This window comes from Sander lucioperca, chromosome 4, assembly GCF_008315115.2.
Source record: "Sander lucioperca isolate FBNREF2018 chromosome 4, SLUC_FBN_1.2, whole genome shotgun sequence".
Classification (NCBI taxonomy): Eukaryota; Metazoa; Chordata; class Actinopteri; order Perciformes; family Percidae; genus Sander; species Sander lucioperca.
This window is the reverse complement of record NC_050176.1, coordinates 26,977,495-27,000,772: the sequence shown is the minus strand read 5'-3', so window position 1 is coordinate 27,000,772 and position 23,278 is coordinate 26,977,495. Positions and strand designations below refer to the sequence as shown.

Here is a 23,278-nt window from a genome sequence, read left to right as displayed (position 1 = left end):
AGCTAACTGGAGCTGCTGCAGCTAATGCCGAGAGCTCCCACTTAGCTAAAACGGCAGTTTTGGGGGCATATCATAAAGAGTGCCTTTGTGCCTCTTAACAGACACAAAATGCAATTAAAATGTCTGTGCAACATGAACGGGGCCCTTACATGACAACAAGATGCGTTTTCAACTCAGACATTGTTTAAATTCACCTACCCTGTTAGCTGCTAGCTGCCGTCTGGGATGAGTGAGTGTTCAGCCAGGCTTCGGTAATAATCATCAAGCAGCAGTTCCCTGTGTATTTGTAGCATATATATCCATTTTGTGTGTGATCCATCTGGCGTTGGTGAATAGTAGTCTCTGCAGTGGCGAACTGTGTGTTAGTTGCCTTAGCCAGGCTAGCAGGGCCGACCGGCATCCTTCTACTTCCTCCCCGCCTTCCCCGCCTGCCGCGGCCGACAACAATCCACGGGCGCCCGCTGGTCTGGTGGATGTCCTCCAGAGGATGTAGAAGGATGCCGGTCGGCCCTGCTAGCCTGGCTAAGGCAACTAACACAGTTCACCACTGCAGAGACTACTATTCACCAACGCCAGATGGATCGCACACAAAATGGATATATATGCTACAAATACACAGGGAACTGCTGCTTGATGATTATTACCGGAGCCTGGCTGAACACTCACTCATCCCAGACGGCAGCTAGCAGCTAACAGGGTAGGTGAATTTAAACAATGTCTGAGTTGAAAACGCATCTTGTTGTCATGTTCATGTTGCACAGACATTTTAATTGCATTTTGTGTCTGTTAAGAGGCACAAAGGCACTCTTTATGATATGCCCCCAAAACTGCCGTTTTAGCTAAGTGGGAGCTCTCGGCATTAGCTGCAGCAGCTCCAGTTAGCTAGCACCGATTCGGCTCATTTTTTTTTGCTATCGACAGTACTCACGTACTTATAGAGATCAAGATTAACGTAAAAATTGGAGTTCTCCTTTAATGTTTTTAAACAGATCTGGAGGAAGAACTATAGCACTATAATAATTAAAACTACCTCCAAGCCTTGATCAATTAGTACGTCATGTGTTTTGATTTTTTGCTCTCTAACATTGTGTGTGTGTGTGTGTGTGTGTGTGTGTGTGTGTGTGTGTGTGGGTGGGTATGTCGGTGGGTATGTCGGTGTGTCTGTGTGTCTGTGTTCCAGCGGTACAGTGAGGCGGAGGCAGCCATGGAGCAGGTGTTGAAGTTGGATCAGCGCTGTAAGGAAGCATCCAGTAAACTCTTCACCTGCCGGCTCCTTCAGCTCATGGTGAGGAGGACAAGTGACTAGAAGGGTTGACTTCCTCCGAAGGCTGCGGTCAAAGTTTATCAATTGAATTGTGCTCATGAAACCAGGAGTTAAAATCTTTTTTTTTTTTTTTTACCACAGCTGGCTTACTTTTTTGTACATGTTATTTTGTGGGGATAATTGATTTTAACCCTTCCCGTCGACCATGCAACTTTGTGTTTTTCTGGGTCGAAATTTCAACATTTTGTTGTTCTTTTTCGACACTTTTCTCGACGTTTTTGTCGATTTTTTGCCGTTTTTTAATTGTTTTTGTCAATTTTTTAACAAGTTTTTTGTCACTTTTTTCCGATGTTTTTTCTCTCAACTTTTTCCTTTTTTTGTCACTTTTTCTGATTTATTTGGTCACTTTTTTCAGTGTTTAAAAAAACAAAGAAGCATTCTTTTGTCATAGTTCTGATATAGAAAGTTTTTGTCAACAGGAGGGTTAAAGAACATGACATCAACAGGATATATCAAACCAAAATTACTGTCAAAAAAAAACCTCTTGAACATGTGGTTAGCTGGCTGTTAATAGGTCAAGATGGACTACAGTCCAGAGGTACAAGAGTTTAGATAATATTGTAGCTTTGATGACCAGTGTCAGGTTTTTTAGTCTGAAATTAGCATCCACAGGTTGAGGCAACTAGAGCTCAGTGGGCTAGTGGGTGTGTTGGTGTGAAGTTTATTTCTTTTGACTCTCTCTCTTTTGAATCTCAGTCAGAATCTCATACATGCCACCTAACCAGTTGGTTAGAACTGAGTGTTGCTGCAAATATGGATTAAGTGTCTTGCGTCAGGGCATTTGAAAGGAAAAGTGATGTATACACAATGTAACTTGAATGTGCTTGCTTGCCTTTTTGCTTTTAGGAGTTGGGTTTTGAGGAAGAGCAGAGTAAACTGCTGCTGGAGAAGTTCACCACCGTTCAGGCGGCCACCACCTCACCCGAGGCCAAAAGTAAGAACCAGCTGCAGTGCCACTTCTGTCCACACTGGGGCAGCAGTCATATCAGACATCAATAGGAGACACATACTGCTACTAACTGAAAGTACATCATGACAGAAAGACTTCTGCGTATAGAGACATTATTTAAAAACAGGGACATTAAAATATAGATTTTCTACTATATAATGAACAGCACACTACAGACAATACTTTGAAGTTAGGTCGGTTTTAGTGGCAGAGAAATGTGTAGTCTGCAGAGTGAAATCAGTATATTGGATATAAAGACGTATGAATCTGCACTCTTTACATGCAGTAGATCCTATTATGATCCTATTATATATGAGTAAACAGACAAACACCATGCATAAACTGTTTTAAAGTGTGTTAAAGCCATGTGTGGCACCTTGAAGAATCAGTAGTTTTCTAAATGACGTTTATCGATATTATGTTTTAGTTTATACAGTGTTGGCACAATAGCGGAGCTAGCCAGAGAAAGATATGTAATTTACAGCAGACATCAGTGGTTAACCCATGGTAAATACATCATATTGATGCCCTGTTTTTATTGTTTTGTCATTACATAATGTCTTCCTCCTGTCTCTGACTTCCAGCAGTAAAGCACACATCTCAGCAGGACCAGAGTGGGTATGTTTTATGACTATTAGCAGTACACATAATCACACCAATCACTTTGAAATCTTCAGGACTACAGAACGTTTTGAGGGCGTGAATGTTAATACAGTATCATTTCAAACATGAAGCAAACCAATCCTCTATTTTTATAGACATTTATAAAGCATATATTCTCTTTCAGTAAAATATATACACTGGGAACTGTTAATATCTTATACTGTGGGTAATTAAAAATTATAATGTCATGTAAACATTTGGCTTTCAAATACTGGACAAATAATCACTCTCACATATTATCCTCTCCTGTGATCTTTGCCTTACTTTGGCTCTTCCTGTTGACATCCTTCTCTTTTCTCCCACTAACTTCTCTTTTTTTATTCTGCAGGAGCTGTCGCTCTCTGTGGGTTGGGAACATTACAGTGGAGGTTACAGAGACAGACCTCTGGGATCTCTTCAAAATGTAAATATATGTGTGTGTATATATATATATGTATATATGTATATGTATATGTATATGTATATATATATATGTATATGTATATATGTGTGTGTGTGTGTGTGTGTGTGTGCATGCAAGCACGTGCACACATAGACGTCAAACGGGGCTTGAGCACCTGCCCTATTCTAAATAAAAAGTGCCATTTTTTTCTGCAGTGCTTTTAAAAAAATAAAAAATAAATATATCTATATATATTCCAGTTAGCACACAGCTTCCCTGTCAAACTAATATATTTATTGAATAAAAAAATCTAAATATCAAGTCTTGGCTTGTGTGGAGGTGAGTGGTGATGATGGACCAAAGGAATAGGCTACCAGTGCCTCAAGTTTACAGCTAATTACTGAAAGACAAAAAAAATAAATAAATAAATATATATATATATATATATATATATATATATATATATATATACAGTTAACTTGTGTCTTGCTAACATGCATGATCTACTAGCTAATGTAATACGTTAGCTAAGGTTTAGCTAAGGCATCATGGCCATACAGGCTAATGTAGCCTACTGTACTTAATGGAGACGCTACAGGTGAACAGCTACAGTACAATTTGTGTCTAATAATGTCATCACAATCGCCACATTGATATGCAAATTAGGCATTAACTCATTAAAATGCACTACTTTGCATACATTTGACATGGCACTGCAGGTGAATAAGTTAAACAAAATGATCAGACTTAAAGCGTAAGTGGCGATTCCGTCCTAAATATGCTTTTAAACGAAAGTTTGACTCGGGTACATTCACAAAAAGACCCTAGGTTGCATTTTGGCAAGAGTTAACGCTTTAACATTTCACTACAAAACTTCCCCAGTTAATGACTTACATCAAAGAGTTTTTCCTCATAAAATATTATGTTTAAATATGCACATTAGCTTGTTTGGTTCATTTAGAGGAAACCTACAGATGCAGGGTAAAGGTCTGGAAGTGTTCTGTCCATTAGAGTAAAAGAAGACATGGGAGCAAAAAAGACCAAAATCTCTAAATTGACCACTACATGAAAAATGAACAAAATAGCAGCAACAGCCTTTTCCGTTTAGTGTGACTATTTTTGTTGATTTTGACGTGTTATTTATTAATAACACAAAAATAATTAAAATGAGTTACTGCCATTTGCAAAATAAACACATTCTTAGTGTCCCTCTCCTTGGTGCTGTCTGTTATTCTAATTATATACTTAAAACTTGTAGCATAGAAAGCATGCACATTGTGGCAGTTTCCTCTGCTGTTGCCTGCTCTTGTGATAAACCCAGTGAATACTAAAGAAGACCATGGTCTTTCTGTGAACTGTCAACTGTGTTGAGTATTAAACAATTGAGTAAGTGTGAGGGAAATAAAATAAATTGGTAAGGAAGTCAGAGTTGTGTTAATATATTTCACGTTTTTTTTTTTTTTTTCAAAAATAACTAATTATGTATTACTGTAATTATTTGCCCTTCACTTAAGCCCCTGCCGTCCAAAATGCCTGTGCACGTTCCTCTGTGTGTGTGTGTGTGTGTGTGTGTGTGTGTGTGTGTGTGTGAGAGCACAAATTGTAGCTATAAAGAGCAGAGCAGGGGTTATAAATTTAGGTTTTATATGTAGTGAAAAACAAATGAAGGCAGTCAACTGAAGTCCATATAGTTATTCGAGTACAACTATAAAAACAAGACATACTTCACATAATCATATTTTATGAAGGGTAATAAAAAGCACCAACTATAACAGCTGCAGCAGTAATTAATAGGGTTTTAAGCAGTGACCGTTGAAGGGTCGGCTACGGTGTTCCAGGAACATTCTAAGGGTTTGACGTAGTAGTGGGTGCGCCAAACATGGCAGTTGGGCTACAACATCAAGAAATCGTTGGAATGGAGTGATCCATTCAACCATGTAGGGCTGGGTTAAAATACGGTAATATAATTATTAAAACCGTTAGTCCTGTTAAGTAAAAAGTACTTTAAACTAAGTATTTGGGGGTCAATTCTTACCTGGTGCATTATGAAAAAATATTTTGAGGGTTGCTTCTTGCTTGTGCAATTTACAGCACAAGTTCTCTGAGAATTGCTTTTATATCCAAGAAAAACTGGTATTGTTACTGAAATTTTCTGCAATCGAAACTGGACCTTGTGAATCGGAATCGACTCGATTGTAGAGACCCAGCCCTACAACCATGGCTGCTTAAAGTCCCTAATAAAGACACACATAGTAGAGACTAGACTTGTGAAAACTGGTGTTACATTTCGTTAGTAGTAGTAGAAGTTATGCTAGTAGTTTCAGAGAGATGTAGGTAAGTTGTAGTCATAGCTTTTGTAGTCACACAGAGGTAGTTATAGTAGCAGTAGTAGTAGCAGGAGTAGCACTAGTTGTCGTAGTACCACTAGCATCAGTAGTGGAAGGGTTGGTGTACTACTGTAATCATAATAATGACAATATTAAAGGCCAGCGCTGGATATGAAGCACAACCAGCATCACTTTGCCTGCAGGTCTGTACCGCACTGTTTTCTGTAGTCAAAGTAGAGGGTGACACGGGAATCAGTTGTCGCTCCCATCCCATCCTGAGCCCACGAAAATACTCCCATCATATCCTGATCGCGTGACTGCCCCCCCATACCCCTAAGTTCTATGCTCTATTCTGTCCCTATCACGTTACCAACAGTGAGATTGACTCCCGTAACCGCGGGACTCCCGTGGGAATACCGTGACCCGTGGAATTCCCGAAAAATTGTCACCCTATAAGTCAAAGGCTCTGTGTTTCCATGGTTACAGGTTTGGTGAAATAGAGAGCATCAGAGTTCTTCATGAGCGTTTCTGTGCCTTCGTCAACTTCAAGAATGCCAACATGGCTGCCAAAGCCCTGGATAAGCTGCAGGTGAGTGCTAAACAAACTCAACATGATGTTACTCATCTCAAATGTAATAGTTATTGTACGAGTATGTTAAAGTGTGGTTTCTTCCTGTGCAGGGGGTGGAGCTGGGCAGCAGCAAACTGGTGATGAGGTACCCAGATCGTTGGATCCAGCGCCCTCTGCCGCCCATCCAAAAGAACAACACCAGCCTCAGCTCCAACGCCACAGGAACACTGCAGAGCTCAGCTGCTATAGGGTACTGGGCAACTTCCTCTCAACACGTGTATCTGTGTGGTGCAAAATTGTGCCCACACTGCAGGTGTAAACCATAGACTGTAAAACAAGATCCTTCCTCCCACTGTACAAAAGTGAAGCCAAAATATCCTGGATACGGGCGCCGCCATCTTGTAATTTTGGAGCCAGAGTCTGCGCAGTAGTGATCGGGCGGTGGCGCCGCGGTATGATAGTCCCGCCCACAGGGTCCAACATTAGCACCATCTACTAGCCAAATGCTGGTAAAATATGCAAGTGGCTGGTAGATTTGCTTCACTCACCAGCCCAAAAAACAATGGCAATCTATTGAGTGGCTGGTAAAATTTTATAATGAACTAGCCATTTGGCGGCTGGCAAAAAAGTTAATTTTGAACCGTGCCTGCCCATACATCCAATTGCAAGTCAATCCCAGCTATTTTTATAGCATCAAATAACTAATAAAAACCAAACTTATCAGAAAAATGAAGACACTTGAACAAAAATCAGCGTGATAAGAACTACCTAAATGACAGAAACCATCTTTGGGAAACATTTATTTGACGTGAACTTTGACTTTTTCATTTGGCCAATGTCCCATCTGCTAATGGAGGAGGGTGGCGTGTATGACCTGTACTGCAGCCACCAGACGACGATCCAGATGTTTTGGCTTCACTTATACAGTCTATGCATCAACCCCTGGTGTAAACTCACATTGGTCCTTTATAAAGCTAGGGCATCTTTACCAGCTATCACATCTTTAAGTTGTTTTAGGGATAAAGATTAGCATTAACTGTTTAAAAATAAATAATGTTTTATATAATACGGTTTTTACATTCACAGTGAAAAAAAAAAAAAACCTTACTAGAGAGGACAAATCTCAGTTCTTTAGAGCGTGTTCAGGCAAAGATCCAACATCTTCCATCCACAATAATCAGTGATTAAAAAAACCTCGGAATAATCCTTCAACACAGAAGTTAACACGACAGACAGAACATAATCTTGCGTGCTTTATTGTCTCATTGTCTCAGTCTCCATGCCCCATTAGCACCCCATTGTTTGCCTGCATGCTTATGTGCATTTGTCTGTGAACATGACGCAGGAATCGTCTCCTCTGGTTCTGTCCAAGCAGGTCCAGGCGGTGTGTACCTATATATGGAGACGAGTGCTTCTACTGGCGGACCACAGGCTGCTTCTATGGCGACAAGTGCCGTTTCAAACACATACCAGACCAACAAGGTCGAGACAAGAAACCATGGCAACCCTAAATGCGTCCCCTGCCCTCCCAACCCCAGCATCAGGACACAATAATGAAGGATTTAGACGGGGAGCAGGAACAAGAACAGCGAGCAGAGTGGACACGTGAACGTGTGTGTGTGAGAGAAAGAGAGAGTCAGATATGGTATGTATGTGATAGCCAAAGTCAGAGGTTGGGTCTATGACACGATGAGGTTAAAACATCAAGAGCCCTAACCTCAGAAAGACGCAGAATCAATTCACATGATAACGCAGAACTTCTGATGTAAGGAAGTCCTCGAAGGAATTTAAATCTTTGGAAGCGTCGCTAAGAGTCTCTTGGCTCCATTTGGATCCTAAAAGGTTTCTGCGTGGAGATCTCTGCTCTGTGGGTGGTATCATCATCAGTATCTGTCATCAAAAGGATTTAGTTGGACGATTACGTTTGGTTGAACCATATCGGAAACACTTATCAAAACTCAAGCTCAGTGACAAACTTTATCTCTTTAACACCACTCTTGGATTACATTAAAGTCAAGAGTTATTTTTCATATTTTTTAAAGAGCATTTCAAATGTATAACTATTTGGCAAAAAAAACAATAAAACAAAATAAATTTAACACATTGAAATGTTTTCGTGTTTACTCAACACCTTCAACCAGTTAACTCTTTCAAATCCCAACTAACACATTAGAAATGATAAGAATTCAAATGTTGCCTTTGCTTTTAGAGAACTATCACAACCTGGATGACTGAGAACCTTCACAGACAAATTATGTTATGATTTGACACTATACATAAAATGTAATTAAATTGTTGAATAGTTAAATTTCAAGGTGAACTGTAAATCTGAAAAATCTAAAATTGTGGACATTGTATCTTCCCATGCCCTATCTTGCACCCGGCGCAGCGCGGCACAAAGCCCGATGCAAATGTCTTTGCTATATTAAGACCGTCCAGGGCCTACGTCGTTTAAATAGCAAATGCACCTGCGCCAATCTTTGCTAAATGTGCCTAGGCTTATGCACAGCGTGCACACTATGCTTGTTACACACAGGGACGCGCAGCAGCACACAAACATGCAAAAGATCACAAATAAAAAATATTACAGTGCAACTCTGCCATCATAATAGCAATGCGCCAAGGTCCAAACGCGCCTGGCTTTTAAAGGGAATGGGAGATGACAGTCTGATTGGTTTATTGAAGAAACTAAGTACAACCCTGTTGAACCATGCGCCTGGCGCACTGACCCTTTTTTCCACCATTAAACTAGCAAAAGTGGATTTGGACACGCCCTAAATGCACATGCGCCAGGCGCTTATATACACAATATGAGCAGTGCATGTGCTCACAGGCTCAAAAAAGTATTCTTTCGTTTTGTTTTCCAATTATGTGAAGCGGAAGAAAGCCGTGCCAGACCACATCCTTCAGAAGTTGACATACTGTAGATGCACATCATGTGCCCCGTACAAGATCTACCTGATGGTGTGTTTTAACAGAGAGATGAGAAGAGCTGCTATGGGTTTAACAGCAGCAACAAGTGGATGTTTTGTCCTCTTTCTCTCCATGACAGGTACTGTACATTTACATTTTAGTGAATGTATCACATTTATTCAGTTGACTCGAAGAACTTCAGAGGAAGGTTGGTTTGAACTCTCAGTTTACAACTGTTCTATATATAATGTGTTATGAGATGCAGTTTGTTGCAGACCTTTAAAACCCTCCAAACATTCTCTTGTCTTTCTGTAAACTTCATTTTTTCACATCTCACTGTATCTTTTTACCTAAACATTGATGGGGAAAATGACAATTACATGTTATTGTCTCCTAGTATTGTTATCTCAAATAATGGATTTTGGCTGAACGGAGACACCGACATTTGCTTTGTTTTAAGTTGGATATACATAAGTAAGAAACCAATAATACAGCAACTTCCATATGATGTGAAAGCAGCAGAATTTTACAAAATTCTTCAAAAACATCAAATGTTAGTATTTGAAAAAAACAGCCTCCCATGTCTGCTTGCTTTAAAAGCTGCCTGTCTTTTTGATATAGTTTTAGTATGTTATGCTATCTTTAAGGCTAAGCGTGTTATGATATTAACAATTGTAGCATTTGCCAACATACCAGCTAAATCTTAGCTCAATGGTTGGCATTCTAACATGCTAAGGTTAGCATTGCTCAGAAGCACTTGGAGTAATGCTTCCATAGCTTGACAAACTAAATGTCAGCATTTTAGAGTTTGCTGTTGACATGCTAACATTAGTATAACTCAGTGGCACTTGGAGCATAATGCTAACATAGTTACATACTAAACGCTAGAATGTTGACATAACTGTGGATCTGCATGTTGCAGTATTTTAGCTCTGAATACAGCTACAGCTGACAAAGTACAACTTAAGATGATATAAGTTTAGCAATATAGCAGGTATGGTAATGTGCAGCTGTACAAAGTGAGTCAACAACAAGCTTTACATTTTGCCCCACTAAAGATCTAAGAAAAGCAAAGTCTGACATGAACAATGCTGATAGGACATATGCAGCAATATACATTAGTTGTGTGTTTGCATGTCCAATGCAATCAAGGTCCATCACTACACCTTCAGCCTGTATGATGTATATTTATATAAAAATCATCTGTATCTTCCCTTGTTTGTTCCTTTACAGTCTGTAAAACAGAACACCTTTTCTGTATTTTTGCTTGCTGATTGCGTTATCTTTCCCCCAAATCAGACTTCACTGCAGATGAAAGTCATCTTATGTTACATATTGTGAATTGTGGTTTCTAATGTGTTTGTAATGTTCTGTGTTACAGTAGCACAAAGCGGGAATGGGGTGACTTACATTTCTACTCAGATCTGTGCCGTGAGAGGATCAACAGTGGACATACGCTGCACCTACAGACAGCCTTTCGCGATATGTCACAGCCTTTCGCGATATGTTGCAGCCTTTTTGCGATTAGTCACAGCCTTTCACGATATGTCGCACCCCTTTCACGCTATGTCACAGCCTTTCGCGATATGTCACAGCCTTTCGCGATATGTCGCAGCCTTTTTGCGATTAGTCACAGCCTTTCGCGATGTCACTGCCCTTTCATGATAAGTCACAGCCTTTTCGCAATAAGTCGCTGCCCTTTCACGATATTGCACAAGTTGATATCGTGCTGACGATAAAAAACAATATATTGTGCAGCCCTACTATTAATTATTGTGTATTTGCACGTTTGTGAATGCTGACAGTTGGCTCCTTCTTCACAGATCCAGATCTCCGGGTGCAGGTGAGAAGATCGTATTTTACCTGGACTCAGCAGTTTTGTCAAAGCACCTGTCATCTACCTGATCGTCCATCCTACATCTGGTACAAGAACGGGCAGAAAATTCAGGAGGAAACATCATCCTCATATTCAGACTATGTTGATCCTGCAGACAGTTATTCCTGTGCTGTGAAAGGACATGCAGATTTCTCTGCTCCTCCAGTGTGTGAGTTTACTCCACTGTCTTTCACTATAACAGATCGCCATCTGGTGGAACTTTTTCACTGTTTTTTTTTTCTATTGCTTAGACACAGTTTGTCAAACAAAGCTGAAGCTGCGGTCTGCATTATCACATTTGACCATACTACATATCCAACACACTAAACTTCACACTGAACTAAAGTTAAGCACACGCATTAATACAGTAAACAAGGCTTCTAAAAATGTAGATACTTAGAATCACCCCTGCCTTCTCTATCAGCACACCACCAAAATAGTATTCTGCGGTCAAGCTATTCTCACATCTCCTTTTTGAAACACATTTAGAAAGTCACGCTCTAAGCGCAGCACAGAACAAAAGTTGACACAGGAAGGGGAATTGGCGACTGCCACTATTGTTGTTCACTTACTGTAATAAACTAAGTGGAACTTTTTGCAGCACAGTGTTTACATAGACAGACACTGTGATCAGGGCTCAGCCTAAATCTAGGGGTATGCTCCATTTACGGCAGCTATGTGCACTATTTTTCAAGCCATTTGATAATAGAATGTCTAAAAATCTGTACATCATTTGGGAAAAACACGATAGTTTCCGAGGGAAAGAATCATCCTGTAGAGCCTACATCCTATGTTGTATCTAATTGTTCTCCAACTGTTGTAATCATTGTGAAAAGAAAACACAACTAATGTTGAGGATAACAAATGTTATACTCCTTCCACCTCGAAAGAGGCAGCAAATTGATGTTACTACTTAATAATGTAAAGAAGAGTCGGTAGGGTAGGTGTAAACAAAATCAAAGAGACTGAGGAGAAATGACACAAAGTTGAATTTATTTAAAAACCCTCAAAGATTCGGGGCTTTTGAGAAAACATTCCATGCTGGAGCCCCAGAAGCCACGCCCTCGCTCCACCCCTGACTGTGATGTCACTGTGTTGGTGTGCTGAGAATTTAACCAACCATAGTTACTGAACGTCATTCCCAAAGAAAATGTAAAATGTAATGATTGATGACCACTGTGTACAAAAAAAGGGATGCATAGTTTTTAGCATTTAGCAAATCAGCATTATAGACACATTAGTGAATTATAAGTTGTGTTGTAGTTAAACATTGACTGCCTCAGGTACATTTGTACTATTGCTTCCTGTAGGTCCAAATATATGATTATATACATTTGTCAACTGTCAGAGATTTTGCCATACTTACATGCAAAATGCTTCCTGAGAGGTTAACAATAATTATTAATGTAAGAAGTCCATTTTATATTTCAGGTGCCTTTGGTCAAATCTGCAACAGAGTGACATACACAGCCAGAAGCATCTGTGTCTCTAAAGGCTCTTCATTGGACATTTCTTGCATGTATAACAGTTACGAAGATCAAGTTGAATCTACATTCTGATTCAATCCTGATTGTAGTTCTCAGTGGCAGAATCCTTCCCAGCCTGAGGACCTTAGTGAAGACCCCCAGTATACAGGTCGTGTTCATGTTGAAACAGAGAGAGGATACTCCACTCTGAGAATCTCTGATCTGAGAGAGAGAGACTCAGCTGAGTATCACTTTAAGTTCAAAACGCCAAACTTTGAATGGAGGAGCAGTTTACCTGGAACAACTCTGACTGTCACAGGTACTGATCAACACAAACTGACATTTAAAAACTCTGAACATGTTGACAATAATTCTACATTATGAGTATGTATAGTATGATGTTTTTTTGTTTTCTTGGCGTACGACAAGGAATTGTGACCTATTTGGTTGGTATAGATGCCTGTAGCCTCGCTTTGCCAGACCTTAATCCACAGCGGAGGAGGGTCAGGCTAGTCCACACAGCATTCCGGGATGGGAGAAAAATGTGCTCTGGTTTATTGGTAAGGGTGCTCCGATTGATCGGGAACCGATCGTTATCGGCCGATAAAGCCTTTAAATAGTTTGATCGGTGGTCTCCAAAAGGCCGATCAGATAGGCCGATCAGATGACGCACTACTCGTGAGAAAATATTCTATACGCAGTAAAGTTACACACCAGCAGAAAAAGCAGTTGGACTGATCAGTCTCCCCGAGTTGGTCAAAAAAAGTGCCTCGGAACCAGGGTGGGAAATTAGCCTTGTATCCTTGTAACGGATTGGACAGTTTTTGTCAAAGAATGCTGTTGCAATTCAACAATTCACAATGCTTATTAGGAATCGCGTTACGTTACTGCTAATGAATCCCTAACATTTCTGGATTTTGCTGCTTCATAATAAAAACATTCAAATACCAAAATAACGGAGGACTTTTATTGTGAAGAACTTACAGGAAATGAAACCGTTCACAGCCGGGGCTTTGTCTTTTAAAACGGGTTTCCTGTTTACAAACATTACAGGGTGCGTGCGCATACCAGGGGCATAAAGCCAGACTGGTGAGCTGGTCCACTACTACAACAACCTTAAGTATTTAAGCTTTCCTTATTGTTTGTATATAACTACTGACTCAATAAACGTGATTTTTAGTTGGATCTGTTTGTCTGTCTTTAATTTTGCAGTGTTACTGTGATATATATGTATGGCTATATTTATCGTTTTAGGCTAATGTAATAGCCAATGTTAGCAGCAGGGTTACCCCTGAGTGTACCCCTATGCCTTAAAATAATGGCCAGGATTCCCGGGCGAAAGGTACGATATGTGTCTCCATTTCAAAACATCACTGCAGGTTGACTGTTTTTAGCAGCAGAGGTTGATTGTGGGCGAGAGGGGGCGACAACACTGTCGTGGTTAGCTCGCCGAAACTCTACTGCCGCTGCCTCGGCAACGTTAGCTAATGTCCGCTAGCATATAGGCTAACTATAGCCAGTTAGCTTTGTGTGTAACGTAATCAAAACCCACCTATCTCGTAGGAGCGAAGCTTAATATTTTATTCAATAACATTATGGTACAAAAGGAGCACTAATGCCACAGGTCTTATGTTGACAACGTGGACGCAGATATAAGAAACTCCAAAGGCAGTCGTAATATTTACCTAGCAGGCTAGGCTAAGGCTGTTGCGCTAACGTTAGCAAAACATCGGCGTAGCTTTAGCTAGCAGTCTAAACTTGTCTCGAGTACGGACCTTTAACTATCTACGGTCCGGACTCGAGTACTACAGCCCTGACAGGTAGATATTAGCTGAACAACTGAACAAGCTGCAGCTTTTCTGATTGATACAATGGGAGCCTGACTCTTACATATGACCCCAAGCTGCCCTTGTTATGGCTTGAAGCCATAACCTCCGCCGGTTTTTGGCAAAAGCATGCTTCCCCCTAGGTATGTTAAACATCAGGCACCCATCACTGGCACTGTTTGTGCAATTTACCACGCAACAACTCCTTGGCATTTTGACTTACACTATGCTGCTACTACTACTAGCTACACGAAACACATCTTCTTTCTGCCCCCCGGTTGCGTGCGCAAGCAGTGATGACGTTACAGAGAAATCCATGTATAGTCGAGTAGCTAGTTTTCAGCGCTAGTCCGGGATGCCGTGTAACTAGCTAGCTAGCTAGCTGAGCTGAGGTACAGACAAAAGGAAAATTATCTGTTAAAAAATGTGGCGACATATCCCCGGTGTTAAGAGGCCCGCCGCGGAGTCAGCAGTAGCTATGGATGTCAAGCTGTTGAGGGCGAAGTAAAGAAAAAGAGAAGGTACTTTTCAAACAAGTGGCACATTGACAAAACGTACAGCGAAAGAAAACATTTCAGACCGTCAATTTTAACGTCAATGTAGACTGTAACGATGTTTAAATCGCTTGAAAGCTGCTGCCGTTTTAATCCTGTTGGCTCTCTGCTGCTCAGTTCTACCCCACGACTGACGAGACACACACACACACACACACACACACACGGTGGATGCAGGAAAAACCGGAGATGAGACGTACAGGATGACCTAAATTGAGGACAGCTACACTTAATACATCCATGAGCTACACTCGTTATTGTAAAATCAATGATAAGTTAAAGTCCAATAAGTCCTTTATCAAACCGTATGAATGTGTGTCCCAGGCCAGGATAGGAAATTAACTTACAATGTAAAGATCAACAAGCTACTGACACATAATACATTTTTTTTTTTTTTTTTTTTTTTTTTTTAACCTTTATTTTACCAGGGAAAAATCACATTGAGATTAAAATCTCTGAGCCCTGGCCAAGAAGGCAGCACATAAAAATACACTTTAACATACAATAAATAACAGTCAGGGATGGACAGCAATAATAAATAAGAAAATAAAAACAGAAAATCACATTTTAAAATCAAGCGCAAACATGTTGATATAGTTGATGTAGGCGGGACTTGAATTCAGTATGTGAAATTAAAACCTGCAATTTTAGCTGATTTTGTAACTCATAACCCATGAAGTTGGAGCACTGTAACAAAAAGCAGTTTTTCCAAACTCTGTTTTAGTTTGTGGAACATCATACAGTATGTATCTACTTGATCTTAGATTATGTTCTGATCTACTAGATGTTAAGAGTGTAGTTAAATATGAAGGAGTATGTCCTGTTATTGATGTATACACAAAGGTCAACCAATGTTTGAGCCTTCTTGTGTTGAGTGAGGGCCAACCTACCATTTCATACAATACACAATGATGGGTAGAGTACTTGGCATGGGTTATAAATCTCAATGCTGAGTGATACACAGAATCCAAAGATTTTAAGAGGGACATTGTGGAGTGTCTATAAAACACATTTCCATAATCTAACATTGGCAAGAAGGTAGATTCAACCAATTTTTTCTTGACTTTCTGTGTGAAGCAGGAACTGTTTCTGAAGTAAAAGCCCAACTTTAATTTCGATTTAATGACTAACTGCTCAATATGCAATTTAAAAGACATGTCTTTCTCCAATATAAATCCCAGGTATTTGTACGAGGGAACTAGTTCTATTGGCCTGCCCTGTAATGTGTGGAGATGAGGCAGGAAAGGTCCATGCTTACGGGTTCTGTTAAAAAACATATTTAGTTTTCTTATCATTAAGAACTAGCTTTAATGCATGTAAATTGAGCTGAATATTTTCAAATGCTTTTTGTAGCTTTAAAATTGTCTCAGCAGGTGATTTTGCAGAACAGTAGATAATGGTATTATCAGCATACATGTGTATATTGGCATTCATAACATTTTCACTGAGGTTATTAATATATATTGTAAAAAGCAAGGGCCCCAAAATAGAACCCTGTGGCACACCAGAGTTAACAGTAAGTTTCTCAGACATGGAGCCATTTAGAAGAACACGTTGACATCTGTTATTTAAATAGCTACTGACCCAACCAATAGCAGCATCAGAGAGGCCAATGCAAGCCAACCGTGATAATAAGATAACATGATTGACTGTATCAAAGGCTTTTGTTAGATCAATAAATAACGCAGCACATGATTTACGATCATCTAAAGCACTAATTATATCATTAAGTACTTTCATAGTAGCGGTGGCAGTACTATGATTTTTTCTAAATCCTTTCCAATGATAAAGTATGTGTCAAAGTATATGGGAGCTGTACCACTTTTAATTTGGGTATGACGTTTAGACCAAAAAGCTTGAAAATTCAAGCGACTCTTAAGAGAACTTTTAAATAAAACAGGCTTAATTTGTTCTAGGTTTGTCAAAATGAAGATATATTGAAATCACATATGCATTTGTATTTGCATGACCTCCCCAAATGAAAAAATACATCTTCTAATATATTGCTAACAGTCCAAAATGTATTATTATTATTATTATTATTATGAAGGAAATCAAACTCACGCTACTTTCTATCAAATATGACTGAATTTACTGTCTTAATATTGTCCTCCAGATGGTCCAAAGCTTCCCTCTGTGTCAGTGAGTCCCTCTGCTGAGATAGTGGAGGGCAGTTCAGTGACTCTGACCTGTAGCAGTGATGCTAACCCAGCAGCTAACTACACCTGGTACAAGGAGAATGAAGACTCACCAAAAGCATCAGGACAGATCTTCACCATCACTGACTTCAGAGCTGAACACAGTGGGAATTATTACTGTGAAGCCCAGAACAGAAGAGGACGTCAGAACTCCACCTTACATCTGACTGTTGTAGTAGGTAAGTTATAATTATGAGACTCATACTGTACTTCACATAACATAAACTACCTAAACAGCCATTTTATGCCACTGCTGTTGAATGACCAGGAAAGTCACTGCAGCACACAATTCTATAATATAATATCTATAAAGATTATTTTATGACCTTTAATGACGGGACAGCTTGAAGACAGGAAAGGAGGGGAGGGGGGTAAGACATGCAGCTGTGGGTAAGCATGGGCTGTGGGTCACTATTGAATCCGCCGCCTGCATGGGGCGCATGCTCTACTAAGTGAGCTAGATGTCGCCCCCACACAATTCTATTTAACAGTTTTAAATGCATTCAAACAGAGAGCAGAACACAGTCTAATGGACCCAAACATCCTGCAATGAACTGTCAGCGTTCCTATTTGATTTCTGTCACAGGTACATCCAGATCACACGCTGGAATACTGCTCACTTTTGTCCTGTTCGTCGTCGTCCTCTCTGTCTACCTAGGGATTAGGTGAGCATCACTATGGTTATATTAACCAATACAATTTAGCCATTTGTTCAATACAAATGATGATACTGTTTTTTGTTGTCGTTTTTATTTATTCTCCTATCAAGAAGATACAGGTTGCCCAATCAACGGTGTGAGCTCAGGCAGAAACTAAACACCATCGCACAGGTAAGAAGAGTTCAGTGGTCCAGACTGAAATATCTCACAAACTATGGTGTATGTGAGATAGGGTGTTATGATTTATGTAGATTTAGGGCCCTGACACACCAACCAGACGGCCGACCGTCGGCAGAAAAGTCAGTCGGACTGATCAGTCGGGTCCCCGAGGTCCAAAAAGTGCCTCAGAACACACTGAGACGACGCCGACTTGAGCGTACGCTCTGCGCGTGCGCGAAGCGTAATACGTCTCCATAGCAGCAGGCGGCGCTGCTCTGTATTGTTTCCATTAACAGTCTGATTATTTCCCAAAAATGAAAACCGGCAGCTGATTGGACGAACGCGGCATGTGGTTCTTTTTTCTCCGGAAATTCACAGCCAGACTGTCATGGCGTCTTGTTCAGAATACGATCTCGTATTGTACTAAAATAGTTCAACGAAACGTGTTTCTGAAAACATTTTAAGCGAGAAATAGGTCGTGCAGTTTCTGAATCTGTCTTTATTTCAGATGGACAAAGGTCAGTTTAAAGATTTTCGTCAGATTTTGAACGGCTCATCCGCTCCCCATTTCCGGGTGAGTCCCGACTGCCCTGTCTCCCGACTGAACATGTCGGGTCGGCCCAAATGAAGGCCGACGGCTCCTCGGACGGCCGACGGCACGGGACACACAGAACAGACTCGAGTCACCGACCTCGCCAGATGGTCCAACGGCCGATTATCGGGCTGGTGTGTCTTCTCTCTTAAACCTTACAGCTTCAGGCTTTAACAAGTTCTCATTCTCTAACAGATTTGTTGTTGAGATGTACATGGACTATTTGTGTCATCTACACTGCTTTATTAAACTTTGTTGTTCTCCAACTGTCATGATTTTACCTCTCCTTTCATTCCAGACCCTGCCACGCCTCACCTGCCCCTCAGCTGTCCACCGGGTGTTTTCTGCCAAACATCTGACCCGTCTCTTGCCTACACGCTGGCAAAAATAATTTTTATTCGATAAATGTGTTTACTCCCACAGCAACATTAATAATTGCTTTGGCAATAGCAATGATAAAGAATAAAAATATATAAAATTATTTTCCAAATCTTTGTGAATGTGTTATTGAGTTTCACAACAACACCACAGAACAACATAGCATTGTGTGGACATTTGATGTCAGTAATGTTAATTATTAACTCCTTGAAGTTGTCACAACGCTAGTTAAGCACAGGAGGAAGCGACCAGAAACCACTGCTGCACCTTTAAGTGCAGCGCTTTTTGCTCAACATCCAACCACCACCTTCCCACCACCTAGATCCACTTGTGGAAAAATCTTTTTGCTGTAAATAACTTTAAATGTTTGGTCTGCCATACTCAATGCTTATTCCATCAATGTTCTTATAAGGTTTTGTTTGTGTCACTTTTATTATGAATTTGGGGCTTTTATTTTGAAGGCGCTAAGCAGTATTCACTGTCTAGCACCTCACCAATTTGTGATTGATATTAACATGCTTCTGATTATCATGGCTTTGTTATTAAACTAAAAAATGCTGCAGTATGAAAGTGTTTCAGTTTGCAAAGCCAAGCATGTTTTGAATTAGCTATTCATTTGTAATTGATAGAATAATGTATTGTGATCAAACTTGTGTTTTACACTCCAGCACCAGATAGTATCTGTCTTCATGTTCTTTATCTACTTATTATCTCAGTAATAGTTTTAGCTCAGTATCTAAACATATCGTTGCTGTTGATTTGACTAACTTTTGTTCTGGTTTCTCTTGTTACAGAAATGATGGAAGCAGGTTTGTAATTATTATTATTATCAAGTGCACCTCTTACCTAAGATATTCTTTTGAATTAGACCACAACTTCTCCCAGTGGTTCACACAGGAAGCTGTGACGTGCTAGATGCCAACCACACCCTAACATCTGCTCTCAACACTAAACTGTTCCAATGCACTTATCTTAAGGATCACTGTTCACTCTAATCACAACATTTGATTAAACCCAAATAATTCTAATCTTCAGAGAGCCTTGAGGAAATGTACACGCAGTCCTCAGCTGTTGGACAACAGTGCAGCTTGGCTCTCAACACTTTAGAAAAGAAAAGGTAAAATGACTGAAAACAAATCTGTTTTATTAGAGTTTCACTTTCAGTTTTTGTTCATAGCAGGTTTATGCACACCCAGACCAAAGTGCTTTATGTACATTGTATCTCTATTTATGGCCCGTTTATCATAAGGACTGGAGCTCTAAATAAAATTGGACCTGACGTGCAATATAGGGTGAAAAAAGGAGTGAATATAAAACATGTTGTTTGCTGAACCTTGTCCTCTCATGAAAAGTGTTAGAAGCACTTCCCTGCCCTTCATTTCCATAAACTATATTTTAAGAACTTAATGCATCATTTGCAAAACACCAGTAAGAATCATTTCTTCATTTCAACTTGGGGATTTACAGACATTTGTCTGCTCATGTGTATTAATGATGTAAAGAGGAAGGAAGTTAGGCGGGTTTTAAACAGCTTGATATCTATTAAACACAGTACAGTACCATCCACAGAAGAAACACTCTTTCTTCAAAGACCACATCCTCCCTTTCTTAATGTAGACATGTTTACTGTGAGTTACTGACACACAGTATTTCTCATGTATGTGATCTAGCTGCTGATTTAACAGAGACCAGAGGAGCAGCTATGAGTTTAACAGCAGCAGCGAGTGGATTTGTTGTCTTCCTTCTCTCTGTACAAGGTACTGTAGTACACATCTACATTTACAGTATATTGTAAGGCATTTAGCAGCTTTTATTACTGATACTACAACACAGCTTTCATGAGCTGAAATTGATTTTGAATCCTAACAAAACAAAACTCATGATCATCTTTTTTCACGTTTCAGGGCAATGTGACTGAGTCTGTATCTTCATATAAATACCTAAGATTCTTAATTGACGATTCTCTCTCTTTTAAGCCTCAAATTCAGCAACTTGTGAAGAAGTTGAAGCTGAGGCTGGGTTTTTATTTCAGAAATAAGTCTTGCTTTTCTTTTGATGCAAAAAGGAAACTTGTTGCTGCTACTTTTATGTCTGTGTTTGACTATGGTGCTGTTTTATATATCATCTTCCTAATGCCTTCACTTCTTAGATACTGTATACCATGGAGCATTGAGGTTCAGAGATGGCAAAAGTACTCACTTCCCGTACTCAAATAGAAGTACAGATACTTGTGTTAAAAAATACTCTGGTAAAAGTAGAAGTACTGATTTAACTTCTTTACTTAAGTAAAAGTAACAAAGTACAGGCTTGGAAATTTACTTAAAGTATAAAAGTAAAAGTAGCTTTGCGAATGACAACCATTTTTTTATGCAAAACTACCTGGACCACACAAATGTTACTAGAGTGCAAGCTGAGAAACTTCAGTGGACATGGAAAAAAGGCTCTTTTGCCTACATTTGAAATGGATGTCTGCCAATAGGCCTAAAACATCACATACAGTATATGATTATTGGGACAGAGACTGGGACTCCAGGTTAATAAGATTCTGACTGAGTAGCAAGACATGAATTGAATTGTGATTCTGTGAGAATTCAAACATGAGTCCTCTAACTTACGTCTGAGAGGTTTGAGACATTAACGTTAACATTAGCCCAAAATAAAGTCGATTTGAGACAAGACCAAGTAACGTTATCGTTAACTTAAGTGGTCTCGAAAACAAGAAGGGCCTTGAGTAACATTAACATTACTACAGCACCGTTACACTAAATCAAGTTACTGAATTCGTTTTTAATATAAAGCTATACATGCAGATAATGTATCAGCTAGTATTAGATTATTTTCAAATAAACTAAACGCTCGCTAACCTTAACGTTACTTGGGTTACTTAACTAAATGCTAGCGAACCAAGGCATTGTCATTGCTAGCAGGAGAACAAATGTAACTGACCATTAACATAAACTTAAAGTGCCCATATTATGAAAAAAACACTTTTTCTGGGATTTGGGGTGTTCTTTTGTGTCTCTGGTGCTTCCACACACAAACAAACTTTGAAAAAAATCCATCCATGCTGTTTAGAGTGAGATACGGTTTCTGAATGTGTCCTGCCTTCAGTCTCTGGGTGAGCTGTTCAAAATCGGCACGGCTTGTGACGTCACAAGCCGAAACGAGCAGGCTAACCGCAACCATTAGCTCGTAGCATTAGCGTTAGCATGCTAACGCTAATGCTAACGCTAGCATGCTACCTGTCGGTACACGATCCGTTCTGCCTGCACGATCCGTTCTGCACATGCGCAAAATGTTCGCGCATGCGCGGTTGTACGAGGATTTACGACACTGCACGATCTGTTCCACGCTTCCGGTCGACAGCCAAGCTAACGTTAGTTTAGCTAACAGCTAATTCGGCTAACTGCTAGCTGAGACAGCATGTAATAACTTTAAAAGACCCTCAAAATAAAACTTGAAAATAAACGTTGACATATATAACAAACACCTAACATATATAACAGCTGTTACGTCCGTTCTACTTTACTTGTGCTCATTTAAAATACAATCACTCAATACTTGTCTTTATTGTTATTACTGTGAAGTCTTAATTTAGCTGTAGCCTGCTTTTCCCATTACGTTTGAGTTAACGTTATTTTAGACTGAATCTAGCTGTCAGCTAGCGGTTAGCCGAATTAGCTGTTAGCTAAACTAACGTTAGCTTCCCGGTGGAGGCTAGCCATAGGCTAGCGTGGAACAGATCGTGCAGGTCGTATGGATACAAAAAACAGTATTATCTTGCGCATGTGCAGAACGGATCGTGCAGGCAGAACGGATCGTGTACCGACACTACCTCATTCTCAATAGCAAAGCACTGCTACAACACACACAAGTTCACCATAATCTACAAAAGAACTACTTACATGTGCACACTCATTTAGAAGTCTCCCAGCTAATCCTGCCTTGTAACTGACCAAAGTTGTAGAAACAGCCTTTCTTTTACTGTCTATGGAGCTAGCTAGCTGACATGATCTACATCTGAGCTACTGGGCATGTGCAAGTGAAATCAAAGATAGTACAGAAGAAGAAGAAGAAAAGAGGTCTCACTCTGTAGCTAAAACAGAGACCAGCTGAAAAGAGGATCTGCAGCAGTGAGAGAGAGCACTGCAGTACAACACAAATATGGTGTTTTTTGAAAATTAAACCATGTAAACCTATTCTGGTACAACCTTAAAATACAATTATGAACCTGAAAATGAGCATAATATGGGTGCTTTAATAAAGTTACTGAAACAAACAACAAATAGCTTTTGATAACAATAAAAAGATGCATTTACCTAATGTGTTTTTTAAAATTCTATGGTAAATTCTTGAAAGCCAGCAGTTAGTGGTGTTTCGGTTGGCACAATTTGCAGCACATTATAACAATGTATATTCCCATCCAATTAGATTGAATTCG

At 39.8% G+C, this 23,278-nt stretch overlaps 2 protein-coding genes across 4 annotated transcripts in view; both read left to right on the top strand.

Annotated features, from left to right (window-relative positions):
- The window catches only part of LOC116049900 (tetratricopeptide repeat protein 31-like), a 40,192-nt gene extending 31,873 nt beyond the window's left edge, over positions 1-8,319 (top strand). For 2 of the 3 annotated variants that reach the window (XM_031299949.2, XM_031299948.2), the window contains exons 10-16: positions 1,181-1,285; positions 2,171-2,258; positions 2,858-2,891; positions 3,265-3,339; positions 6,132-6,234; positions 6,327-6,466; positions 7,592-8,319. In XM_031299949.2, coding sequence (XP_031155809.1) covers positions 1,181-1,285; positions 2,171-2,258; positions 2,858-2,891; positions 3,265-3,339; positions 6,132-6,234; positions 6,327-6,466; positions 7,592-7,727 — 681 coding nt within the window. In that variant the 3' untranslated portion in view covers positions 7,728-8,319. The remainder of the gene's footprint in view (positions 1-1,180; positions 1,286-2,170; positions 2,259-2,857; positions 2,892-3,264; positions 3,340-6,131; positions 6,235-6,326; positions 6,467-7,591) is intronic. The other variant, XM_031299950.2, reaches the window with a different exon arrangement.
- Positions 8,320-20,406: 12,087 nt separating this feature from the next.
- Positions 20,407-23,278, top strand: part of LOC116039870 — a 144,310-nt gene continuing 141,438 nt past the window's right edge. The window contains exon 1 of the mRNA XM_035999945.1: positions 20,407-20,594. Coding sequence (XP_035855838.1) covers positions 20,540-20,594 — 55 coding nt within the window. The 5' untranslated portion in view covers positions 20,407-20,539. The remainder of the gene's footprint in view (positions 20,595-23,278) is intronic.